The 22625-nt window shown below is 47.4% G+C and overlaps 1 protein-coding gene across 7 annotated transcripts in view; it reads left to right on the forward strand.

Annotated features, from left to right (window-relative positions):
- Positions 1-9313: 9313 nt before the first annotated feature.
- Positions 9314-22625, forward strand: part of IRAG1 (inositol 1,4,5-triphosphate receptor associated 1) — a 145934-nt gene continuing 132622 nt past the window's right edge. For 2 of the 7 annotated variants that reach the window (XM_047776285.1, XM_047776286.1), the window contains exon 1: positions 9317-9652. In XM_047776285.1, the coding sequence (XP_047632241.1) occupies positions 9586-9652 (67 nt within the window). In that variant the 5' untranslated portion in view covers positions 9317-9585. Of the gene's footprint in view, positions 9726-22625 lie in introns of all 7 variants that reach the window. The other 5 variants (XM_047776283.1, XM_047776284.1, XM_047776293.1 and 2 more) reach the window with 5 other exon arrangements.

Raw genomic sequence — 22625 nt, forward strand, 5'->3', positions numbered from 1 at the left:
GAAAAGAATCTGACTAGCATCCATGAGGATACAGGTTTGATCCCTGGCCTTGCTCAGTGGGTTAGGGATCCAGCGTTGCCATGAGCTGTGGTGTAGTTTGCAGACACAGCTTGGATCTGGCGTTGCTGTGGCTGTGGTGCAGGGCAGCAGCTGTAGCTCTGATTAGACCCCTAGCCTGGGAACCTCCATATGGCACAGGTGTGGCCCTAAAAAGACAACAAAATAAAATAAAATAAAATAAAATCATGAGCTCCACCTTACCTGCTTACCTCATTCCCCCACAGTGGGTTCTTTCTAGTCTTGTTTACTCCTCGCTATAAAAGAAAAGCTTTATTCCCACCTAAACTTTGAGATGCATGGAGATATTATGGTCGAGGTGATGCCCCTATTGTAACAGGGGCTTTTTCCCTCCTGAAATCATTTTCTTCTCATTTTATTATCTATCTATCTATTTATTTTTTGTCTTTTTAGGGCTGCACCACGGCATATGGAGGTTCCCAGGCTAGGGGTCTAATCAGAGCTGTAGCCACCGGCCCCAGCCCCAGCCACAGCAATGCAGGATCTGAGCCACCTCTGCAACCTACATCACAGCTCACTGCAACGCCAGATCCTTAACCCAATGAGCAAGGCCAAGGATCGAACCCGCCACCTCATGGTTCCTAGTTGGATCCGTTAACCACTGAGCCACGATGGGAACTCTCTCTTCTCCTTATTTTAATGATACCTTTGAATAAGATCTCGCCTTACCCCACCCCCACCCCCAAATAAGTAAAATAATGAGCTCAAATAAGATCCTCTTGGAAGTGAGTGGTGGATAGAGAAGAATCTAGGTCTGAGAACCAAGCCCTGGAGCAGCCCAGTGTTCCATACTGGGGAGAGGAGGAGGAACAAATGCACCCCCCCCTTCCTCTTCTCTTATTGTGATGAAAAGGGGACTGCTCTATTTAACTCAACCTCACTTGAGCAAAACTGTTTGCAAGACCTCTTTGGGGTTTGCTTTTTAAAAGCGATATGTACTTTTTGCAACTTCAAAGTCTTTTAAAAGGGAAAAACACCCAACTCTGGGCTGTTGAAGAGGCCTCATGGTGCAGGCATTGAACCAGCAAGTCAGTGTCTCTGGAGATCAAGTTCCTCTCAGGATTAGTGAAATCGAGCTTGTGTTAGCATTAAGTTAATGATGGAATGTCAACTTGCAAACCGCAAAAATCCTTTTATGCTTCACATCTCTTTCCCTTTTTCATAAAAAAAAAAAAAAGCCAATCCCCCGCCTCCCAGCAACATCCAAAAGCCTATGTGAAGCCAGGAGGGAGAATCTGAGAAAGGTTTGACTCTTCTTTTGGTGAGATGAACAATCTGTTGTGTCAAGGCGCCAGCACCGAAATCCTGTGTGTGAAGAACAGGTTGAGATTATAGTGTTACTCAGGAGAGTTTAGGGAAGGGAAAGGTAGGGATACCTCAATTTTTGTGATACAGATCTGGGGGTCTCAGTGGACCACAGGTTTTCGATGAACCAGGAATGTCTGGGTTGTTATAAAAGCCGATGCAATTGTAGGTTGAATTCAAAGAGGTCCTGGCCATAGAAAATCAGAATCCACTGAATAAAGAGGCTGCTGGTTAGTGGACATACAGTTTCTGAGATTGCTGGCCTCTAAAAAAGGCCACTGTATTTAACACACGCCTCCTCCCGCTCCCCCCACCCCCACCCCCGCTGTGACCCCTAGAGAGAGATACCTGCTCCAAAGGTAGCAAATGACTTTGGAGACTTGGCTTTAACAGATAAGCTAGGCCATGGGAGTTCCTGTTGTGGCTCAGCGGGATAAGAACCTGACTAGTATCCGTGAGGATGCGGATTCAAACCCTGGCCTCACTCAGAGGGTTAAGGATCTGGCACTGCCTCGAGCTGCTGCATAGGTTGCAGATGCGGCTTGGATTTGGCATTGCTGTGGCTGTGGCGTAGGCCAGCAGCTGCAGCTCAGGCAAGCAGCTGGAGCTCCAATTCAACCCCTAGTCTGGGAACTTCCATATGCCGCAGGCGCAGCCGTAAAAAGACAAACGGTTAAGCTGGGCCAGTCAGACACCTTTGAAAGTCTGAAACAAGACACTTGTCAGGTGGTTGGGGGAAGGAGACAGCTGGAGATGAGAGGCCATGTGAACCACAGCCAGGTGTCAGCAAAAGCAGGAGTGGAGAGAGGAGAAGGAGATGCACAGAGAGGAAGGAGAAGGAGAAAGGGGCGCGGGAGGGAGACAGAGACAGACAGACAGTCAGAGACAGGCAGACAGAGAGGGTTATGTGGCCTGTGGGAGACAGACGGATAGAGACATAAGACAGAGCAGGGCCCTCGGGTCCTGACAGCTCTCTGCTCCTTTGAGGTCTGGGTATGCTTCCTTTCCTGTCCTTAGGTTCGGGGGGGGGGGGGGTTCAGTGATCACTGGCACAGTCCCATTTACACTTGAGCCAGCCACATTGGGTGTCTGTTCTTTGAAACTTAAAAAGGTCTACACTTGCCACTTGCCCCATCCACTCTTTTTTTTTTTTTTTTTTTTTTTTTTTGCCATTTCTTGGGCTGCTCCCACGACATATGGAGGTTCCCCAGCTAGGGGTCAAATTGGAGCTGTAGCCACCGGCCTACACCACAGCCATAGCAACGCAGGATCCGAGCCGTGTCTACAACCTACACCACAGCTCATGGCAATGCGGGATCCTAAAACCACTGAGCATGGCCAGGGATCAAACCCACAACCTCGTGGTTCCTAGTTGGATTCGTTAACTACTGAGCCACGACGGGAAGTCTTGGCCCCATCCGTTCTGGCCTTTAGGCTCTGCTCCCTGTGCTCTGCTCCCCTCTTGGCCTAACCTGCAATTCTTTCCCCTGTTCTACTCAGCACTCGAGGCCCAGTTGAAGTTCTTACCTTTCCCATTGAGCGCTTGCCGACCAACCCAGGCCCCACAGGTTTCTCTTCCTCCCCTGAGCTTCTATGGGGCCACTAGACGTCCCAGCTCTGCCCTGTCTTCCTGTGAGTGGGCCAGGTGGTGATCTGCTTAGGGGAAGAGCCCAAGTCTCATTTTATCCCCTACCTGCCTCTTCCCATCCCCTTTGTGGCTAAGGATTTACTCCTTTCTAAGGAGTACTTTGCTATTATTATTATTATTATTAATTTTTTTTTAGGACTGCACCTGCAGCACATGGAAGTTCCCAGGCTAGGGGTCAAATTGGAGCTGTAGCCGCTGGCCTATACCACAACCACAGAAATGCCAGATCTGAGCCGCATTTGCGACTTATATCACAGTGCATGGCAATGCCGGTTCCTCAACCCACTGAGCAAGGCCAGGGATTGAACCTATGTCCTCATGGATGCTAGTGAGATTCATTTCAGCTGCGCCATCATGGGAACTCCCCTTTGCTATCATTTAAACTGGATCCTGGGAGGGAGAGGAAACACCTTATGTTAACCCGTCAGCTCTCTTGAATCACAAAGGGACTCTAGAATCACAAAGATCTGGGTTTGCAGATTGTGAGGCATTGGTAGGCTCCTTGACCTCTCCATGTCCCAGATTCCTCATCTAGGATGCAGTGGTGAGAAGCCCTACATCACATGGATTTGGTGAGGACTAACTAGACCTTCTATATAAAGTAGCTGACACAGTGCCAGGCACCATGTTCGGTAAGTGACACCTGCCGTATCACCTGCATTGACGCCTGGGTGCCATTCTGCTGGTTTGGCCACTTATCTGTTCATGTTCTCCTCTGGGGCCTCCTGAGTGCCAGGCATGACACAGAGTCCCTAAGTATAAAAGGAACAGGGAGACCGATGCCCCCAGTGCGGTCATCCCAGCAGCCAGTCCCTGAGCTGGCAGTGTTCTTGGCAAGCTGCTGCTTCTCTTGGCTTGGCTTCCCTCGGCCCCAGGTCGTGCTTTTGGCCTGAGGTTTTTCAACTTCTTCCCCGGCCTTGAGTCTAAGGGCCTGTGGGGAGAGCTTCCCCCAAGCCGTGTGCCTGTGCGCCTCCACCAGCCCACTGCTTTGATGCAGAGGATACGGGATCATCTCTGATGGAAATGAGCGATGAGCTGGAGATTTGGGTAGAGTGAGGCCAAATCCCTGTGTGGCTCCAGGAACAGGGATAAATATAGCCCGAGTAATTGCTCATGCTCTTTTAAGGATTAAAAGTCAGCTTTCAGGCAAGCTGTGAAGCTCCATGACCAGGACAGCAAGGGACACAATGCCTTTTTTAGAGCTATGGTCAGCACTCCTTGTGCATGCTGGATCCCGGGCCTCCAAATGCTATTCCCATTTACACAGGGGTCACCTTCACTAGTCTACACCCCATGAGGGCAGGGTTGGGTCTGAAGTGTCCCTACCACATCCCATCATACAGCCCTAGTCTGGCACACTCAATAAACATCTTAAATGAATAGCCTAGCTGTGAGAAGGCTATATATATATGTATATATGTGTACATATATACATGTATATATACACTTTGGACTTACGGCCCTTTTAAAAAATTTGTTGGAGTATGGTTGACTTATAATCAATGTTGTTGTTGTGTGTGTGTGTGTGTGTGTGTGTGTGTGTTTTCCAGTGGCTGCACCCATGGCATATGGAGTCCCCAGGGCCAGGGATTGAAATCCAAGCCATAGCCGTGACCTATGCTGCAGGTGCAGCAACACCAGACCCCTTAACCTGTTGTGCCAGGCCAGCAATCAAAGCCGCGCCTCTGCAGTCACCCGAGTGGCTGCAGTACAATTCTTAACCCACTGGGCCACAGCAGGAATTCTCTACAATGTTGTGTTAATTTTGGGTGCAACAGAGTGCATCATACTTATACATATATCCATTCTTTTTCAGATTCTTTCCCCATGTAGGTGAGAAATACCTATATTGCTTTTTAGGGCCGCACCACAGCATATGGAGGTTCCCAGGCTAGGGGTCGAATCAGAACTGCAGCTGCTGGGCTACACCACAGCCACAGCAACACAGGATCCGAGCCGCATCTGCGACCTACACCACAGCTCACTGCAACACTGGATGCTTGACCCACTGAGTGAGGCCAGGGATTGAACCCGAAACCCCAAGGTTGGATTTGTTTCTGCTACACCACAATGGGAACTCCCATATATTTAAATTATAGTTGATTTACAGTGTTGTGCCAATTTCTGCTATACGGCAAAGTGACCCAGTCGTGTATGTGTGTGTATATATATATATATATATATATATATTCTTTTGTAAATATATCTTCCTTCATGGTGTATCCCAGGAGATGGGATATAGTTCCCTGTGCTGTACAGTAGGATCTCATTGCTTATCTATTCTAAATGTAATAGTTTGCATCTACTAACCCCAAGCTCCCCATCCATCCCACTTCCTCCCCCCTCCCCTGAAGGCAATATTTTAAAAATAAACTTTAGGATAAGATCTGTAGTCCGGTTAACAATAACGTACCAATGTCCAATTCCTGGTTTTCACATCGTACAGCAGCCATATACAACATCACCACTGGGGGAAGCTGGGTGAAGTGTTCATGAGACCCTTTGGACTATTCCTGCCACTTCCTGTGTGTCTGTAATTATTCCAAAATAAAAAATGAAAAGCCAAAAATAACCTTTAGTTGGGCCCATGCCAATACTCTGACACTTGGGGGAGGCAGTGCTGGAAGATGAATTGGTTAAATCCCTGTTCGCAGCAATGCTTTTGTTTCATTACTATTTCTGAATGTAAACACATGACTTATTCATATGCTTCAACAATTTAATGGAGTTCCCAGTGCGGCTCAGTGGGTTAAGAACCCGACGGGTATCCATGAGGATGCAGGTTCCACCCCTGGCCTTCCTTAGTGGGTTAAGAATCTGGCGTTGCCACAAGCTGTGGTGTAGGTTGCAGATGCAGCTCAGATCCTGCATTGCTGTGTCTGTGGTGTAGGTGGGCAGCGGTAGCTCTGATTCAACCCCTAGTCTGGAAACTTCCATATGCTACAAGTGTGGCCATAAAAAGTGAAACAACAACAACAACAAAACTTTACGTGTATAAATAGGCATACAGTGGATACTACCTGGCCTTAGCCACTTAGATTCTCTCCCCATAGGCAACTAATGTTGATGTTATTTGTGTCTTCTAATTTTACTGAGATTATGGGCACACACACGTGCATACTTGTGAATGTGTATGTGTCGATATAAATATATTCTTTTCTGTGTGTATCTATGTCTGTTCTGCTATCTTACCTCTTTCGCTTAACCATGTGATCTTGGAGGCTTTTCATATCGCTGCACAAAGGGCTTTCTCATCCTTCGCTGTGGCTATACCCATCATCTTTTATGGCCCCCAGTTGGTGGACGTTTATGTTGTTTCCAATCCTTTTGCCTTTGTAGACAAAGCTGCAATGAATAATCATGATCATCTGTCATTTCCCAAGTTTGGGAGTGTGTTTGTAGAATGAAATTCCTAGACATGGAATTGGGTCAAAGGATACGAGCCTTATAATTTTGTTTGTGCTAAATTGTCTTCTCTAGAGTGTGCTCCATTTCACACACCTGTCAGTACTGTTCTTTAGGAAATGCTTGTATTCATGCAATGATTTTAAAAGTTATTAGGTGACACCGTTGCAAGTCTGGTAAAAGCTATGGGCCCAAGAAAAAAAACAGAAATCACACACAGTTTTGCATATAATTTCAGTTGGCTCAGAGACCCCCAAAGGCTATCCATCAACCCTAATTTAAGAAACCCTGGCTGAAGGGAAGGAAGTATGGTACGGGGGAAGAGCTTTAGGGCCAAACTACCTAAATTTGCCCCTTAATCCTACCACTTACCAGCTGTGGAACATCAGACAAGTCAGCCTCTTCAAGCCTCAGTTTCCTTTTTGTAAGAATGGTAAAATAATTCTTTTTTGAGGCATTGAAATTCTTTAAAAAATTTTTTATATTTTATTTATTTATTGTCTTTTGTCTTTTTAGGGTCACACCCACGGCATATGGAGGTCCCCAGGCTAGGGGTCGAATTGGAGCTGTTGCTGCCGGCCTATGCCACAGCCACAGCAACACCAGATCCAAGCTGTGTCCGAGGCCTACACCAGGGATCAAACCCACACCACAGCAGTGACCCAAGCTGCTGCAGTGGCAATGCTGGATCCTTAACCCACTGCTCCATAAGGGAACTCTTGAGATTCTTTTTTTAAAATTGCTGAAGAGCTAATTTGCAATGTTGTATTAATTGCAGGTGTACAGCAAAGTGATTCAGTTTGGATTCAATGTTTCAGAATATATATATATCTATCCATTCTTTTTCAGATTCATTTCCCTTATAGGTTGTTACAAAATATTTATCCTTCTGGTATACAGTAGGACCTTGTTGGTTATCTATTTTATATTTAAAATAATTCTATTTCATAGGGCGCTTAGGATACATACACGTTTTTATGTAGAGCATCTGATACAGTGGTTGGAATACAGTAGGTGCTTAATGCAGGGTTAATACACAGACACACACCTTCCCTCACATGCACATGAAACCTTTAGTTTCATTTCACCCTATGTTTCTAGTTGTCTCTGTAGTAATTGCTGCTGGATTCACAAAATTAACCTTCGGAGCATCATTGCCTAAAGTTGAGGTTCTTGGACCAACTGCATAAGAATTGCCGGAGGGTCTTCATTAATGTAGATTCCTGGGTCCCATTTTAGATCCATGGAATTAGAATTTCTGGAAGAGGGGTCCAGAGAGCTTCGCACTTGGGGATTCTCATGCCCAATGAAGCTGAAGAAACAGTGCTAAAGAGTTTGTCAAATTCCTTTTAGTCCCTATACCTGCAGTTGTAATGTTACCACCATGTGGTTTTGCCAGTGGGAGCCTGTTTCTAGCAGATGGAGAGGTGTCCACACCTGAGAGAAAGCATGGCTCTTATCCAGGAGAGTTTCCTCTGGTTCCATTTGCAACAATACAGATATTTATGGGTGTACAGACAGCATGGCCTGCAGTCTCATCTGGACTCTTCCTCAACTCAAACAGGGAGGATAGACAATCCAGGGCTGGATGCCCGTGGAAGGGGCTGGGATGGAGGCCCGGTGGGCCAGATTCAGTGGAGAAAGTCTGCTGTTGCTGGGTTGACTGACCCTTGGCCAGGAGTTGGGCATAAGGACTGTGCACAGCCAGGCAGCTGACATAAGGAGGCCTTGAGACCACAAGCCTTGAAGCACCACTCTCTAGAGCTTTCAGCATGACTGACGAATACTTTCTGAGGTGGCAAATGATGGTCCAGGGCTAGAGTTGCCCGATTTAGCAAACAAAACTATAGGATAGGAGTTCCCATCGTGGCTCAGGGGAAACAAACTCAACTAGTGTCTATGAGGATGCAGGTTCGATCCCTGGCCTTGCTCAGTGGGATCCGGCATTTCCATGAGCTGTGGTGTATGTCACAGATGCAGCTTGGATCTGGCATTGCTGTGGCTGTGGCGTAGGCTGGCAGCTGTAGCTTTGATCAGACCCCTAGCCTGGGAACCTCCATATACTGTGGGTGTGGCCCTAAAAAGCAAAAAAAAAAAAAAAAAAAAAAAGCAGGATAAGCAGTTAAATTATTTCAGATTAAAAAAAAATTTTTTAATGCAAGTATATCCCATGCAATATTTGGGACATACTTATAGTAAAAAAAAAAAAAAGATATATGTTGTTATTCTGAAATTCAGATTTAAGTGAGTGGCCTGCATTTTACTGGCAATCCTACTCAGGGCCTCTCTGAGCTGCCTCTAACTGAAGAAGTGGGCCTGGAGCCTCCATGTGACTGACTCGGAGCTTTCTCTTGGGGGCCCTGCACCCAAGATGGGTGAGGAGAGAGTGGGGGCAGGGCAGGGTGTGGCCCTCCAGGAGAGAGGCAGCCCTTCCTCACCTGTGTCTGGCAGGGGCAGGAAAGTAATCTGTGCTGATCAGCAGGTATGAGACGCTGGCACTGTGCGCAGCCTTTCCAAGTTATCTCATTGAATCATCCTGCGAGCCTAGGCATTAGGCAGGTGTGATCGCTATGCTTCCCACTTACTGGAGACTGAAGCTTCACAAAGAACCCAGGGCTATTGAGTGGAGGAGCAGGGATTGAAGTCCCTGGGGCTGGTGCCAGGTCTGGGATTAGCTGAATCTTCCAGGCCCTTCTCTTTGTTAATCCCAAGGGCTTAAGGTGGGAGCAGCCCCTGCCTCCGAATCCGCGGCACAGGAAATATTCCTGGTTTCTCTGGCGCTGGGCCAGCGTCTTGTCCAGGCTCCCATGCTTGCTGAAGTTTCCAGGCTGGGAGGCAGATCTGCCGAGTTCCCTCAGTCCCCAGCTGGCCAGGACTGCCCAGTGGCACGAGCTGCCAGTGCCCTTGCTCTGCGGGTGCCCGTGGGAGGGGCCCCGGGCGAGCTGCTGCCTCCCAGGCCCAGCCTGAGCTGAGCCCCCGGTGGCCTGGCCAGCTTCCCTGCCTTTGGCCCCCTGAGCAGGGCCAGAGGGGTCCCCTAGGAGCTCTGGGCTCTAAGTTCCAGCCCCTCTCTGAGGAGGCGGGCGGCTAGGCTCGGCAGCCAGAGGCTTCTCAGCCCTGAGCTCCGGAGCCAGATGTAACATTGACCTTAAATGGTAAAAGCTCCCCAGAGTGAAGAGAGGCTGGCCGGAGGAGGAAAGGGGAATAACTCAGTTTTAGGTAAGTCATCGCTGTCTCCAAGAATAACCTGTTTCTTCAGCCGGGAGCAAGGGAACCCTTCTTCTCCTTAAAGGTACAGGGTGCTGGGATGGGGGCGCCTGAATTTAACTTTCCAAGAGAGTTGGCTCTGTCGGGTGGCATTTCAGCTGAGTATTTTTATTGTTGCTGTCACAGTTTTAAAATAAGAAGTGAATCTTTCCCGCCCTGACTTAACTAAATTGTGTTCCTTTTGCTGGCTGTTGGAAAACACACACAGGTGAAGGTGACAGTGTGCGTTCTGCCTGGCGACTTCCACCGCCAGATTTCCTGTGGGCTCCTTTGGAGCTATAGAGGGTCCCCAGATTCCATAAGCCCGCCTGGCAGGGCTTCTTCCCCCTTCCCCGCCCACCGAGGCTTCCCCTTCCCCAGCCCCGCTGTGTGCTCACTTGTGCCTCGCTCTTCCCCCCACTCCCACCCCATACTGCCCACCTTGTCCAGCTTGGACCTTGCGCTGGCCCAGCCCGGTCTCCGCTCTTGACCTGCCTCTGTTTCTGTGCCTGCACCCCCTGTCCTATGCTCTGGCTGCAGCCCCTGCTGTTGATCCCTGTCCCCATCTCTGTTGCCTCCAGCTTTGTTCCTCCGCTCCATGCCGCCCTTTCGCTGCACCCTGGAGGGGTTGCATGTACCCTGTGTGAGCCTCAAGCCTGCTCACCTCCAGGAGCTCGGGGTCAGAGCTATTCTTAGAGTGAGCGGCACTCAGTCTGCCTGTCTCCAGAGGAAAGGCCAGTGGAAGCCCGAGGCCAGAAAGGGGCCCAGCTGTCGCTCCCTCCTGCCCAGTAAATGGTTATAAAAGCCTGGAGATGCTCTGCAGACTGAGTAAACAGAGTTTAGGATCTGGGGCAACAGCTTTCGCGTCCCAGAGCGTGGCAGCAGCTGTGCTCTTAACATTCACTCTTCAGGCTGCTCTTTGAGGGGGGGGGGGGCGGTCTCAGGGGAAATAAAGCAGCCCATGGGCTTGTCTGAGTTGGGTCTCCTGCAGGAAAAAGGAGGCAGCTTCCAGGGGCTGTTATGCTGGGAGCTCTGGGAAGCCAGAGCCTGTGGATGGTTCCACTGTCCCCACCAGGGGGCAGTGACATGCTGGTGAGACAGGTGGCGTTAACTACCCCCAACCTCACCTTCACATTTTTAGGGGGGAGGAAACTCAAGTTAAATGACTTGCTTAAGGTCAGACCACTAAGAATGGGCAGAGGAGCTCCCCTCGTGGCGCAGTGGTTAACGAATCTGACTAGGAACCATGAAGTTGCAGGTTCAATCCCTGGCCTTGCTCAGTGGGTTAAGGATCTGGCATTGCCGTGAGCTGTGGTGTAGGTTGCAGACGCGGCTGGATCCCATGTTGCTCTAGCATAGGCCGGTGGCTACAGCTCCGATTTGACCCCTAGCCTGGGAACCTCCCTATGCCGAGGGAGTGGCCCTAGAAAAGGCAAAAAGACAAAAAAAAAAAAAAAGAATGGGCAGAGCGAGGCATCAAATTCAAGTGTGCATGACTCCAGGGCCCCAGGACTCCTGGCCCTCAACAGAGCTGCAAGTGTGCTGGTACACTCCTGCCTTGGGTAGTGTCTTGTGATATATATATATATATATATATATTGACTTGGTGGACAGTACAATTGTCATAGTTGCATTCGGTCCATGATTTGGTGTGTGTGTGTGTGTGTGTTGGAGGTGGCTGTTTTCACAGATGATGTACCTTCCTCTGTGCTTGGTAGTAAGTGGGATGTTCCCGCATACCATCCAAGACGGTCTGGGAGCTGTAATCATGTGCTAATTGCTACCACATGATCAATGATCCCCATAAACATGTTTTCTGGAAGGAAAAAAAAAAGCACACAAGCCATTCTTACTATGCATGGAATACTGTTCTAAGCACTTTCCATGTTGTCATTCAAACGTCTACAACTCTGCAAAGCTGGGGTTGTTACGATTCTACCCTTATCTTGTAGGTGGGACATTTTAGCACAGAGAGGTTACACAGCTGGTGCTGGCATTTGACCCCAGGAAGCCCACCTCTGGAGGCTCTTCCCTTACCCATGATACACTGTTTGTCTCTGATTGGTGCTGTTTCTGAGAGGGCAGAGGAGGAAGTGGCCACTCTTCCAGGTCTGCGCCTAAGGCTTTGCACTTGTGATTTCACGCACTCTTTTCAGCAAGGCTACAAGGGATGTGTCTTTACTTCAGTTTCAGAGGAGGACACTAGGACCAGGGGATGTTACAGGACTTGTCCAAGGTCACCCAGCCACCAAGTGACAGAGCAGGGGACTCACTATCTTGGATGTGGATCGTTAGGGCCATGGAATGCCTTTTACTTGACACACTCACTCGGGGGGACCCATGGGCACGTAATTTCAAGGTGAGGGGCTCTGTGAATCCCAGTGAGAGGATGCTAGATTCCTTGCTGGATGGGCCAAGCTACCCTTGCGGGTTCTCAGCTTCCCAAACAGTCTGAACCTCTTTCCTCTACATCCTGGGGGTAAAGGTGGGTGGGTGCACCGACGCCTCCAGCGGGAGTGAAGGCTGAGCCCTGTGAGGGCAGAGACCCCATCTCCTTCTCCACTGTATGTCTGGCACCCAGAATTATGCAGGGAGTGTATGAAGTGCTCAGCATCAATTTTTTTTTTCTTTTGAAGAAATGGATGTAATGCTCATAATGCATGTTCTGGTTAAACAGGATCCTGGGTTTACTAAGTATATGTGCCTGATGATCAGATTCTTCTAGTCTGGCTTAAGAGGATGCGAGGTGGGGGGGGGGGTTCTCAAGTCATCCACCTCTCCCCACCCCCCGCCACCTCTCCTGGGTACCCCCCATCCCCATCCCATGGAGCCTCTGGGCTGCACCTCAGCCGTCCTCTCTCTGGTGGGGCAGTCAGCAGAGGGACTGTTTGGTCACCAAGGAGGGATGGAGGTCTGGATGGATGGGGCGGAGAGATGTAGGCACCCTCAGACTCTGCCCTTTGAATCAGGGGGTGGGAGACAGAGATCCGAGTTCTCTTACAGTAAATGTAAAAGGGAGGAGGGAAAATAGATATGAATTGCCTTTGTGCTGGGGTCTGTTCTAGAACTGTTATTTAATCATTGTGATAGAGATGAGGACGTTATAGCTGAAAGAGGTGATGCAATATGCCCAAGGGCACACAGTTGGCTGTTGGTGAGTGGGGATTCCAGCTCAGCCCAGCCTGGTCCAACATGGGGACCTCTGGGGTTTGATGCCACCCTGCTTTGAGTTAGTAGCCTAGGTCTCGGGACAGTTAGTGAGTGTTACTGTCCAAATGATGGGAAAATCGAGGGGATCGCATTTGCCCCATGGACCTTGGAGGGCAGGCCCTGAGTTCAGGTGACATCCAGAGCAGCCTCAGCGGATGAAACAGAGGCAACATGAGTCTGTGACCTTGGACAAGCCCTCCCTTCTCTGCGAGGGCCTTTCCCCAGGGGAGAAGGAAAACAGATGACAGTCGGTCAACCAAACAGAAAACCTCTCTGCTAGCTGGCCACAGATGTAAAACAGAGTGAGGGAAGCTGGGCTTAATCAGCTCGGGTGAATTTCTTCCCAGTACCTTTTAAATTTATAATTCTTATCCACATTTTTTTTCCTTTGTAATAAAAGTTATGTATAGTCTTTGCTAATCTTTCTTGGAAAATACAGAAATAAGTATAAATAAGAAATTCAGATATACATATAAAGAAATGAAAGATCCCTCTGGAATCCTATTACTCAGAGATAAATATTGTTAATATTATGGTGTGTTTCTTTATATTTTATAAAACTAGCATCTTACCATATGATTTTGTAGTCTGCTTTAAAACTTTTTTTGATAAGCAAGAAATCGATTTATTAAAATAGGACCCTTGTGAAAAATGCAAGGTGGTAGGCAAGGAAGCTCTGCCTGCTTTACATTTTTTTAAAGACTTAATTTTACTGTGAACTTAAACTGCTCTAAAAAAATTAAGAGGAAGATACGCATAGCGATTTCCCATGTACTCCCTGCCCCCTACACGCAAAAGCCTCCCCCAGTATAACAGGTGGACTGGAGTGGAACATTTGTTACAATTGATGGACCTACGCTGACACATTATAATCACCCAGAGTCCGTGGTTTCCCTTAGGGTTCACTCTTGGTATCGTTCGTTCTGTGGGTTTGGACAAATTGTATAATGACGTGTATTCACCATTATACCATACAGAGTAATTTCACTGCCTTAAAAATCCTCCTTGTTCCTCCTATTCATTTTTCCCCCCAACCCCTAACAGATCTTTTTACTGTCTCTATAGTTTTCCCTTTTCCAGAATGACATACGGTTACAGTCAAACACTAGGTAGCCTTTTCAGACTGGCCTCTTTCACTTAGTGATATGCATTTAAGATTTCTCCATGTCTTTTCATGGCTTGAGAGCTCATCTCTTCTTAGCCCTGAATCATATTCCAGTATCAAGATGCACCACAGCTTATTTATCCATTCACCCACTGAAGGACATCTTAGTCTGGTTTTTAATTTTTTTAATTTTTTTTTGACTTTTTAGGGCCTCACCTGTGGCAATATGGAAGTTCACAGGCTAGGGGTTGAATCAGAGCTATAGCTGCTAGCCTACACCACAGCCACAGCAACACCAGATCCAAACCGGATCCTTAGCGCACTGAGCGAGGCCATGGATCAAACCTGTGTCCTCATGGATGCTAGTCAGATTCATTTCCACTGAGCCATGATGGGAACTCCTGGGTTTTTTGTTTTGATATTTTAAAAATTGAAGTGTAGTTGATGTATACTTATAACTCATGTGATATTGTATGATGTAGTGATTCATAATTTGTAAAGGTTATATTCCATTCATAGTTATTATAAACTATTGGCTTTATTCCCCATGTTGTAAATTATATCCTCGTAACTTATTAATTTTACATGTAATAGTCTGTACCTCTTAACCCCCTACCCCTGTACGGCCTCTCTCCGGTTCTCTCTTCCCACTGGTAACCACTAGTTTGTTCTCCATATCTATGAGTCTATTTCTTTTTTTGTTATAGTCACTAGTTTGTTTTATTTTTCAGATTCCACATATACGTGATGTGATATAGTCTTTGATTTATTTCACTTAGCATAACACCCTCCAAGTCCACCCATGTTGTTGTAAGTGGTGAAATTTCATTTTTTTTTTTATGGCTGAGTAGTAGCTTGCTTTTTTAAACTGAATATTCTATCATGATTGTTTTCTCATGCCATTAAAGATACTTTAAAGCTTGGTTTTTCAGCGGTTGTATGCTACCGAATAATTTTAGCTATGCAACGGTTTAATCATCATTCCTCTCGTTGGGCATTTCCAAATGTGGTTTTTCTTGGGGGGGGGGCAATCTCAGGGGCACACACATGACAGTTTTTCCATCTGTTGGTTGGAAGCTCACTGCTCCCAAGTGGGCTTGTGCCGGTGCGCCCTGGGGTGTGGGCTTGGTCTGCGAGAGGACAGTAAGGGGGATACTGACTCAGCCCTGGACACACGAACTCATGTCAGAATTGCCTTTTAAGTTCTTTTCTGTCCATCTGCAGTAGCCGAGGAGGGCGGGTGCTGAGTGACGTTCAGTACTAAAACCAGACATTCCAGACAAATCAGGGAAAGTTATTTTCCCAGGTTTGGACCTAGGGCACTTTCAATATTTTTCAGTTGCTTCCTTGTCTCTCTTCTTGACAAAATCAAAGCAAGTCTTGGGCTTGGAGCCTTGGTCAGGAATAGCTAGAATTTAATAATGGTTTCCACTAAATTTATTTTTGTGACGGACTCCTCTCTGTGGTATAAGTGGAACTGATGTTTCCATGGATGGTAGAGATCTAAAGATTCCTTTTTAAATAAATGTGATGACGGGGGTAGCTAACACTTACTGAGTGCTTATGGTGTGCTAGGCGCTGTTCTAATGCTTTTCCTGCAGTACCCACTTTAGCCCCCTGAAGAAGTTACTATTGTTATCTTTGTTGTACAGATGAAGGAACTGTAGCACAGAGAGGGTCAAGGACTTGCCCAGCAACACAAAGCTGGTAAATGGCCCAGACAGGATGGCAGTCCTGGCTTTCTGGTTCACTGCCGGTCAAATGAAAGAAGACTCAAGGAATGAATGTGCAGGTGGCATGCGTCTGAAAATATGAGGGTGGCGTGCAGATGACTCAGGTTTAGGAAATGTTGGCTTGGAGGGAACAGGTTCTGTGAGCAGGTGTATTAGTGAGTAGAGGATGGTGGGGGCAAGGAGGAAGCTGAGTCTCCTTAGCAAAACCAAGGGAGACTTAGGAACCTGTGGGCCAGCAGGAGGGGCTGAAAGGGATGGGGTCACCCAGTGATCTTAGCAGGGCTGCAAGGCTGCAGGGCTGGCATGCGGTGCAAAGGGCACGGTGGTTGTCTGGGGAAGGGACGCACAGAGGCTGCCGGCAGTCTGCCCCTGACTGGCTAACCCACAGGATGTTTCCAGAGAGCCCGAAGCTCCTGGGTCATCAGAGAAAGGCCTGAAGACACCCTTGACTTTGCTTATACGGGTGTGGCCAAAAGAGCGCTGGCTCTGAGTCAGGAGGCGGGGCTTAGCCTGGACCAGCTCCTCCCTCTGATCATAGAGGGAGCTGGCGTCTGGGGCTTGAGGCAGCCTTTTGCCCTGGTGGGGAGCTCAGGCCCTGATGTAACCATGCAGCTCCACCACTGACCGGCTATACACCTTGAGCCACACCCAACTCCTCTGAGCCTCAGCTTCCTCGCCTGTAAAATAGAGATAATGATGGTGCCCACTTTGTATAATTAAATCCCTCAGCCTGGTGTCTGTCCTTTGCACCCAGCAGATATTAACTATTATTATTTCTAACCTCTTCCCCCCAGCTCAGAGATTCCACCAAGGACATTCCTGCACTGGGTGTGAGGCTCTAAGGGCCCATAATTCTGGGTACCAGTCTTACTTCCATTAATATATCAAGGAGAGTGGCAGACTAAGCTCTAGATGACTGGCCATTGGTCCCTGGTGGGGTCTTTAAGGAGGCTCAGTAAAAACACTTTCTTCCTTCACTTAAGTTCGGGAAATCAGTCTAATATCACCCTTATGACAGATAAAGCTAATAGTGGAGAATGTGGTTACGGTGGGAGGCGAGCAGACTTTCTAATATTGAATTAAGCAGACTTAATCCCCTCCCCAGCCCTATGTCATGTCCTCTGGTAGAGACAGACCCCTTTAAATCTTAGAGCCTGGAGGAGCAGAGCTGAAGGAACATGGAACCCAAGAGGAGGGGAGGAGGAAAGAACTGATAATTATGTTAATGCTTCTTCCTTTTTTTTTTATTTTTTGTCTTTTTAGGGCTGCACCCACAGCATATGGAAGTTCCCAGGCTAGGGGTCAAATCAGAGCTGTAGCCACAAGCCTATGCCAGAGCCATAGCAACGAGGGATCCAAGCCGCATCTGTGAACTACACCACAGTTCACAGCAACACCAGATCCTTATCCCACTGAGTGAGGCCAGGGATCGAACCAGCATCCTCATGGATGCTAGTTGGGTTCATCAACCACCCAGCCACGATGGGAACTGCTATGTTAATGCTTCTTGAGCTCACCATCAGACAGCCATTCCCCTGGGGTGGAGCCAGGAGTCTTACACTCTTGGGGTTCCTTCCATACAGAGGGAAACAATCGCGTATAGAGAAGCAGTGTTGTGCCTCCAAAGGAATTGAAGCAAAGGCCTGGCCCAAGTCCTATTGCCAAGCTGGTCTCGTGGCAGGTGGGGACCTGGGAGACGTTGTGTCCTCGTGAGAGACAGCAAGCACTCAGGCTGAAGGCTGCCAAGTGGTCCCACAAGGCTGGCACCCAGCTCTCTTTTGTGCTTGATGGAACCTCAGCCTTTCTCCTCCTGAGATGCCTAAGGGGCATCTGTTCGAAGTCACATCCTTCCTTGAACAAGTTAAATTTCTAACTAGAAGTAACCGGTGTGATTTTTTTTTTTTAATGGAAGTTGCATTTAGGCAGCTCCAGTCAGGGAGCAAATGACCTTTCAACTCCCCCCTTTCCTGGGATATTTCATACAGAGACAAGAGAAAAGAGGGAAGGGAACCACCTTGGTTTGACCATGATGTACTTGCCAGGAATTTCTCATGTAATATCTCATTAAATCCATGCTGCAGCTATCTAAGGGATATATATTCTTTTTTGGCTGTACTCATGGCAAAATTCCTGGGCCAGGGGTTAAACCCATGCCATAGCAGTGACGGTGCCAGATCCTTAACCCGCTGAGCCACAAGAGAACTCCAAAGGGAGATACTTTTGAACAACTGATTCAGGGAGGTCAGGCCATTTACTCAAGATGACCAACACGTAACTACTTGGTGAAGAATGAGGCATCAAATAAAAAACCATCATACCCCAAACTGCAGTGATTCCCATCACTCTGTGGCTAATGTATCAGGCCACAGGGCAGAGTGAGAATGTCCAGCTCTTGTCCCTGCTCCTGTGGTTGGAGCCCAGGAGGCCCCAGCACTGCAGCACAGAGAAGAAGCCCTGAGATTTGGGGGCCGAGGTCTGGGGCAGCTGTTCTGCTCGGCTAGCTCTACTTTGCATCTATTTTGTCTCCTTTTGGTCTGTGACAATCTTTATTAGGTCTCATAATCTTGTCCATAAACATGTTTCTTTGTTTAGTAGGGAAATAAAGTCTAGAGCCACGAGCTTTCTATTGGCAGGAAATACCATGTCCTACGTTGGGAATCTTGAGTCACTCTCTCTGACTCACCAAGGCTTGTGTCCCAAAAGTTCATCGACATTGCCATGGTCACCCAATCTATCTCAGAGGCTGCATGGAGTAGTGATTGGGACCTCAGGTTCTCAAATCAACATGACCTGAATTCAGGTCCTGGCTCTGCAGCTTACTGTGTGAGTTGGGGGAGATGATTGAACTTTCATCTGACTTTTCTTACCTAGAAAATGAAGCTGATGATGGAAACCATATAACTTGCTCAAAGAGTTGTTATAAAGATGAACTAGATTGCTGTAGTTAAAGTTCTTGTAAGTTCTTATATGTGCTCAATAAATAATAACTATTGTTTAAGCTCAGATTAACATCAAGCAATTGGAACGCCTCTATTTTGTGGTTCCAAATGGTCAGATTTCCCTAAGGGCTGCCTTTGTCATGATATTTACCACTTGTTTGGGGATTGGTTCTCTGGTAGGAAGACTAATGTTCTCCTGGACTTCTTACCTAAGATATCTTTCCTGTTTCCCAGCCAAGGTCCACCTGGTTCCTGATGAAAGGTGATGATGATGAGGCTAAGTATTGTCAGGAGGAATCTAGATGGCTGGATGCCAGGAGGACTCCCTAAAGAGCATTACTGGCAGGGGGGGATATTCCGGGAGCCTGGACCTATCTCTAAGTCTGGTCAGTGGCCTGAAGTTGATTATATACATGGAGACTGACTCATGATAAACAAACTCATAAGAGACTAATGTATATAATTCTGAATGTCTGTGTGCTCCTGTATGGTGAGGGATTACCCTTTCCAGTGACCAAAATGCCAGGGAGATGGGGATTTTTTTTGTTCAAGGTAGAAACTTCTGAGGGGATATTTCACAGAGGCCATAAAGTGGCCTGATGGCCATCTTTGCCTGTAAAAGAGTCCCCCAGAGCCCAGGAGGGGGTCTCTCCCCTGGAAAGTTTAGATAAGCTTTTCCCTTTGGAGTTCCCTTTGTCTTCTGTAGAAATATGGAATTTGTTGGAAGATAGTTCAGAGACTCAAAGGAAGAGGTAGACTGGCCCCAGGATGACAGGCAGTGCTAGGGACCTGGCAGCGGGAACTTGCCATTGCTTTCTTCAGAGCAGAGGTCTTTTCTAGGGCAAAGGGTTGTTATGTTTTTTTTAATGGCTGCATCCATAGTATTTGGAAGTTCCCAGGCCAGGGACTGAATCAGAGCTGCAGGGGTAGCAACACCAGATCATTTAGCCCACTGAGTCAGGGCTAGGGCTTGAACCTGTGCCTCTCCAGGGGCCCAAATAACTGCAGTCAGATCCTTAGCCCACTGTGCCACAGCAGGAACTTGGCAAAGGGTTTTTGATGGTTCATTGCATCAATTAAAAAAATTTCTTTTGAGTTCCCTTCGTGGAGCAGTGGAAATGAATCCAACTAGTATCCATGAAGATGCAGGTTCGATCCCTGGCCTTGTTCATGGGGTCAGGAGTCTGGTGTTGCCATGAGCTCTGGTGTAGGTCACAGATGCAGCTTGGATCCCATGTTGCTGTGGCTATGGTGTAGATCAGCAGCTGTGACTCTGATTCAACCCCTAGCCTGGGAATTTTCATATGCCTCAGGTAGGGCCCTAAGAAGCAAAAAAAAAAAAAAAAAATTATCACGCAACTCTAATTTATGTATATTTCCTTATTTTAAATTATATTCACGTGCTATTGTATTAATATGAGTTATTTTATAAAACACATAAAAATAGCTATGTTTTAAAGGCTGAGAAAGATAAAATGCCATTTGAAAATTGTTTTTAACAGCATTACCAGCTTTTTTTTTTTCTTTCCTTAAAAGAGTATTCTTTAGTGAGAGAAATGAGATTAATTATGCCTCATTATGTTTCAAGATTTCAGCACTTTGGATAATCCTTGGCTTTGACTATTATGGCTAAAGGAGACACTATACCAGTCAGTCTCCCAGCAAGGAACCAAATACAACTCAATCTGCTCAAGAGACTTATTACTATTATTATTTTTTTAAGGGCTGCACCTGTGGCATATGGAGGTTCCCAGGCTAGGGGTCTCATCGGAGCTACAGCTGCCAGGCTACACCACAGCTCAGGGCAATGCCAGATCCTTAACCCACTGAGTGAGGGCCAGGGGTCAAACCCGCAACCTTATGGTTCCTAGTCGGATTTGTTTCCATTGCGCCACAATGGGAACTCCCTGCTCAAGAGACTTTAACAGAAGGATTAGTCATGGAGTTGTGGGAACCACAAGAGATGGTGCCCAGGTAGACAGTCACCAGCTGGCAGCTGTTACCAGTCCTAGGCAGGAGGGGTGAGAGAAGGAAAGAGTGTGATTGGTGGCCAGTGACATCGGGAGCCAGGGAAGAAGCATCCCCCAGGATGAGCTGTATGTAGGGGAGGGATACAGCCACTGCCGGAGATGTAGCACTGAAGCAAGGAGAGGGCAGGGAAGGAAATGCCCAATCTGTCCTCCACCTCCTGCTGGTCCATTGGCCAAACTCAGCCAGCAAGTATGGAAGCCCAAATGATGTGCCCCAAAGGTGTCATCTGGGAGCACAGAGCAGAGAATGTATCCTGGGCCAGGACAGGGAGACAGGGAGAGGGAGGGCAGGCAAAGGATAACCAGCTCAGAGCTCACGTTAAAGAAAGGCATCCTTACTTACAGAATTGTAAGTGAAATTTTCAATTTGACCCAATTTCATTTCTTTTTCTTTCTTTCTCTCTTTTTCTTTCTTTCTCACTCTCTCTCTTTCTATATTTCTTCTTTTTTTGGCAAAACCATTTGAGAAGTGCTTGTGGTATTAGGAGTCATCGTATACTCACTCCCCACTTTTGCAAATGGGCTTTTAAGCCGCTTGCCCATTTTATGATGGTTGGTTTGGTTAAAACTAGATAAATGTATTTCACAAATCCAACTGGGCACATACAAATTGTGTCATACTTCACAGGAAGCAAATAAGTCCTTGAGGGTGTGATGTCCGTCCCTGAGCTTTGGAGAATTTCCCTGTTCCCTCAGGACATCTCACCAACTGGACGTGACAGTGACTTTTCAACATATGACTGAATGAAGGCACCATTGCCAGTCTGCTTCTTTAATACAAGGAAGTGAAAATAAATAACACTTTCCAATTTCCTCCCTTATTCCCCTGGATCATCTCACACATTTCCTGGGCACACATACTCCACCCTGAAGACCAGTGTGCTAGGGCTCAGCTCCTAGCTCGGCCAGGCTCCAGTGTCTCCTAAACTCTGTCCAAGGTCTTGGGAGAGAGACCTCAATGGGCCCAGCTTGCATCAGTATCAATCAGCCATGGTTGGGTGACAGGATTGTGGGGGTATAGATGTGGCCATGGGAACCATCCCTTGTATATAGGGGTTCCTCCTAGAGTTGGGGAAATTGTTGAAAGCATAAGTCTTTCCAAAGGATGTTGTCATCTGCTAACTTATCATGTCTTCCTGTCCTGCCTTCTGGAGATCCTGGTCAAGCTTTCCAACTCTTTAGCTGCATTTACAGACAATTTCTTGAGTTACTTTAATAGTGGACTCTTGGAATCATGTCCCTCGCATGTGGTTTTTCCCATGGTTGTACATCAGGGGGCAGCCATGTTTCCTTGCTCTTGTCCCCATGGCCAGCAAACATTCCCGACAATTCTAAGTTTCACAGGGCCTTATGCTGATAGAGGCGGATTGTTTCTCTGTTCAGCTAGTTCAGCAGAGAAAGATGGATGTGGTGATGACCTCAAGGATATGGTGCATTAGATCCAGAAACACTTGCAAGTTGTCTCTCAATCATGAGCCCTACACTCTATAAACCACAGAAATTGCTTAGGCATGTGAACAAAGAAAGCCTGATTTTTCATGGGTTTCAGAGTTTCCACTTGCTATAATAGCTATTGTTTATTGAGCATCAGCTACATAGTGGTTTGTTTGTTTGTTTTGTTTTTGTCTTTTTAGGGCCATACCTACAGCATGTGGGAGTTCCCAGGCTAGGGGTCCAATCGCAGCTGTAGCGCCTACACCAGGGCCACAGCAACATGGGATCTGAGCTACATCTGCTTCCTACACCACGGCTCATGGCAACGCCAGATCCTTAACCCACTGAGCGAGGCCGGGGATCAAATCCCCATCCTCATGGATGCTAGTTGGGTTCGTTAACCACTGAGCCATGACAGGAACTCCTCGATTGCCCTTGATGTGAAGTACATGCAACCTGTCAACAGACAGAATCTCACACTTGGAGCTCTCAGTC

Source organism: Phacochoerus africanus, chromosome 4 (genome assembly GCF_016906955.1).
Source record: "Phacochoerus africanus isolate WHEZ1 chromosome 4, ROS_Pafr_v1, whole genome shotgun sequence".
NCBI lineage: Eukaryota > Metazoa > Chordata > Mammalia > Artiodactyla > Suidae > Phacochoerus > Phacochoerus africanus.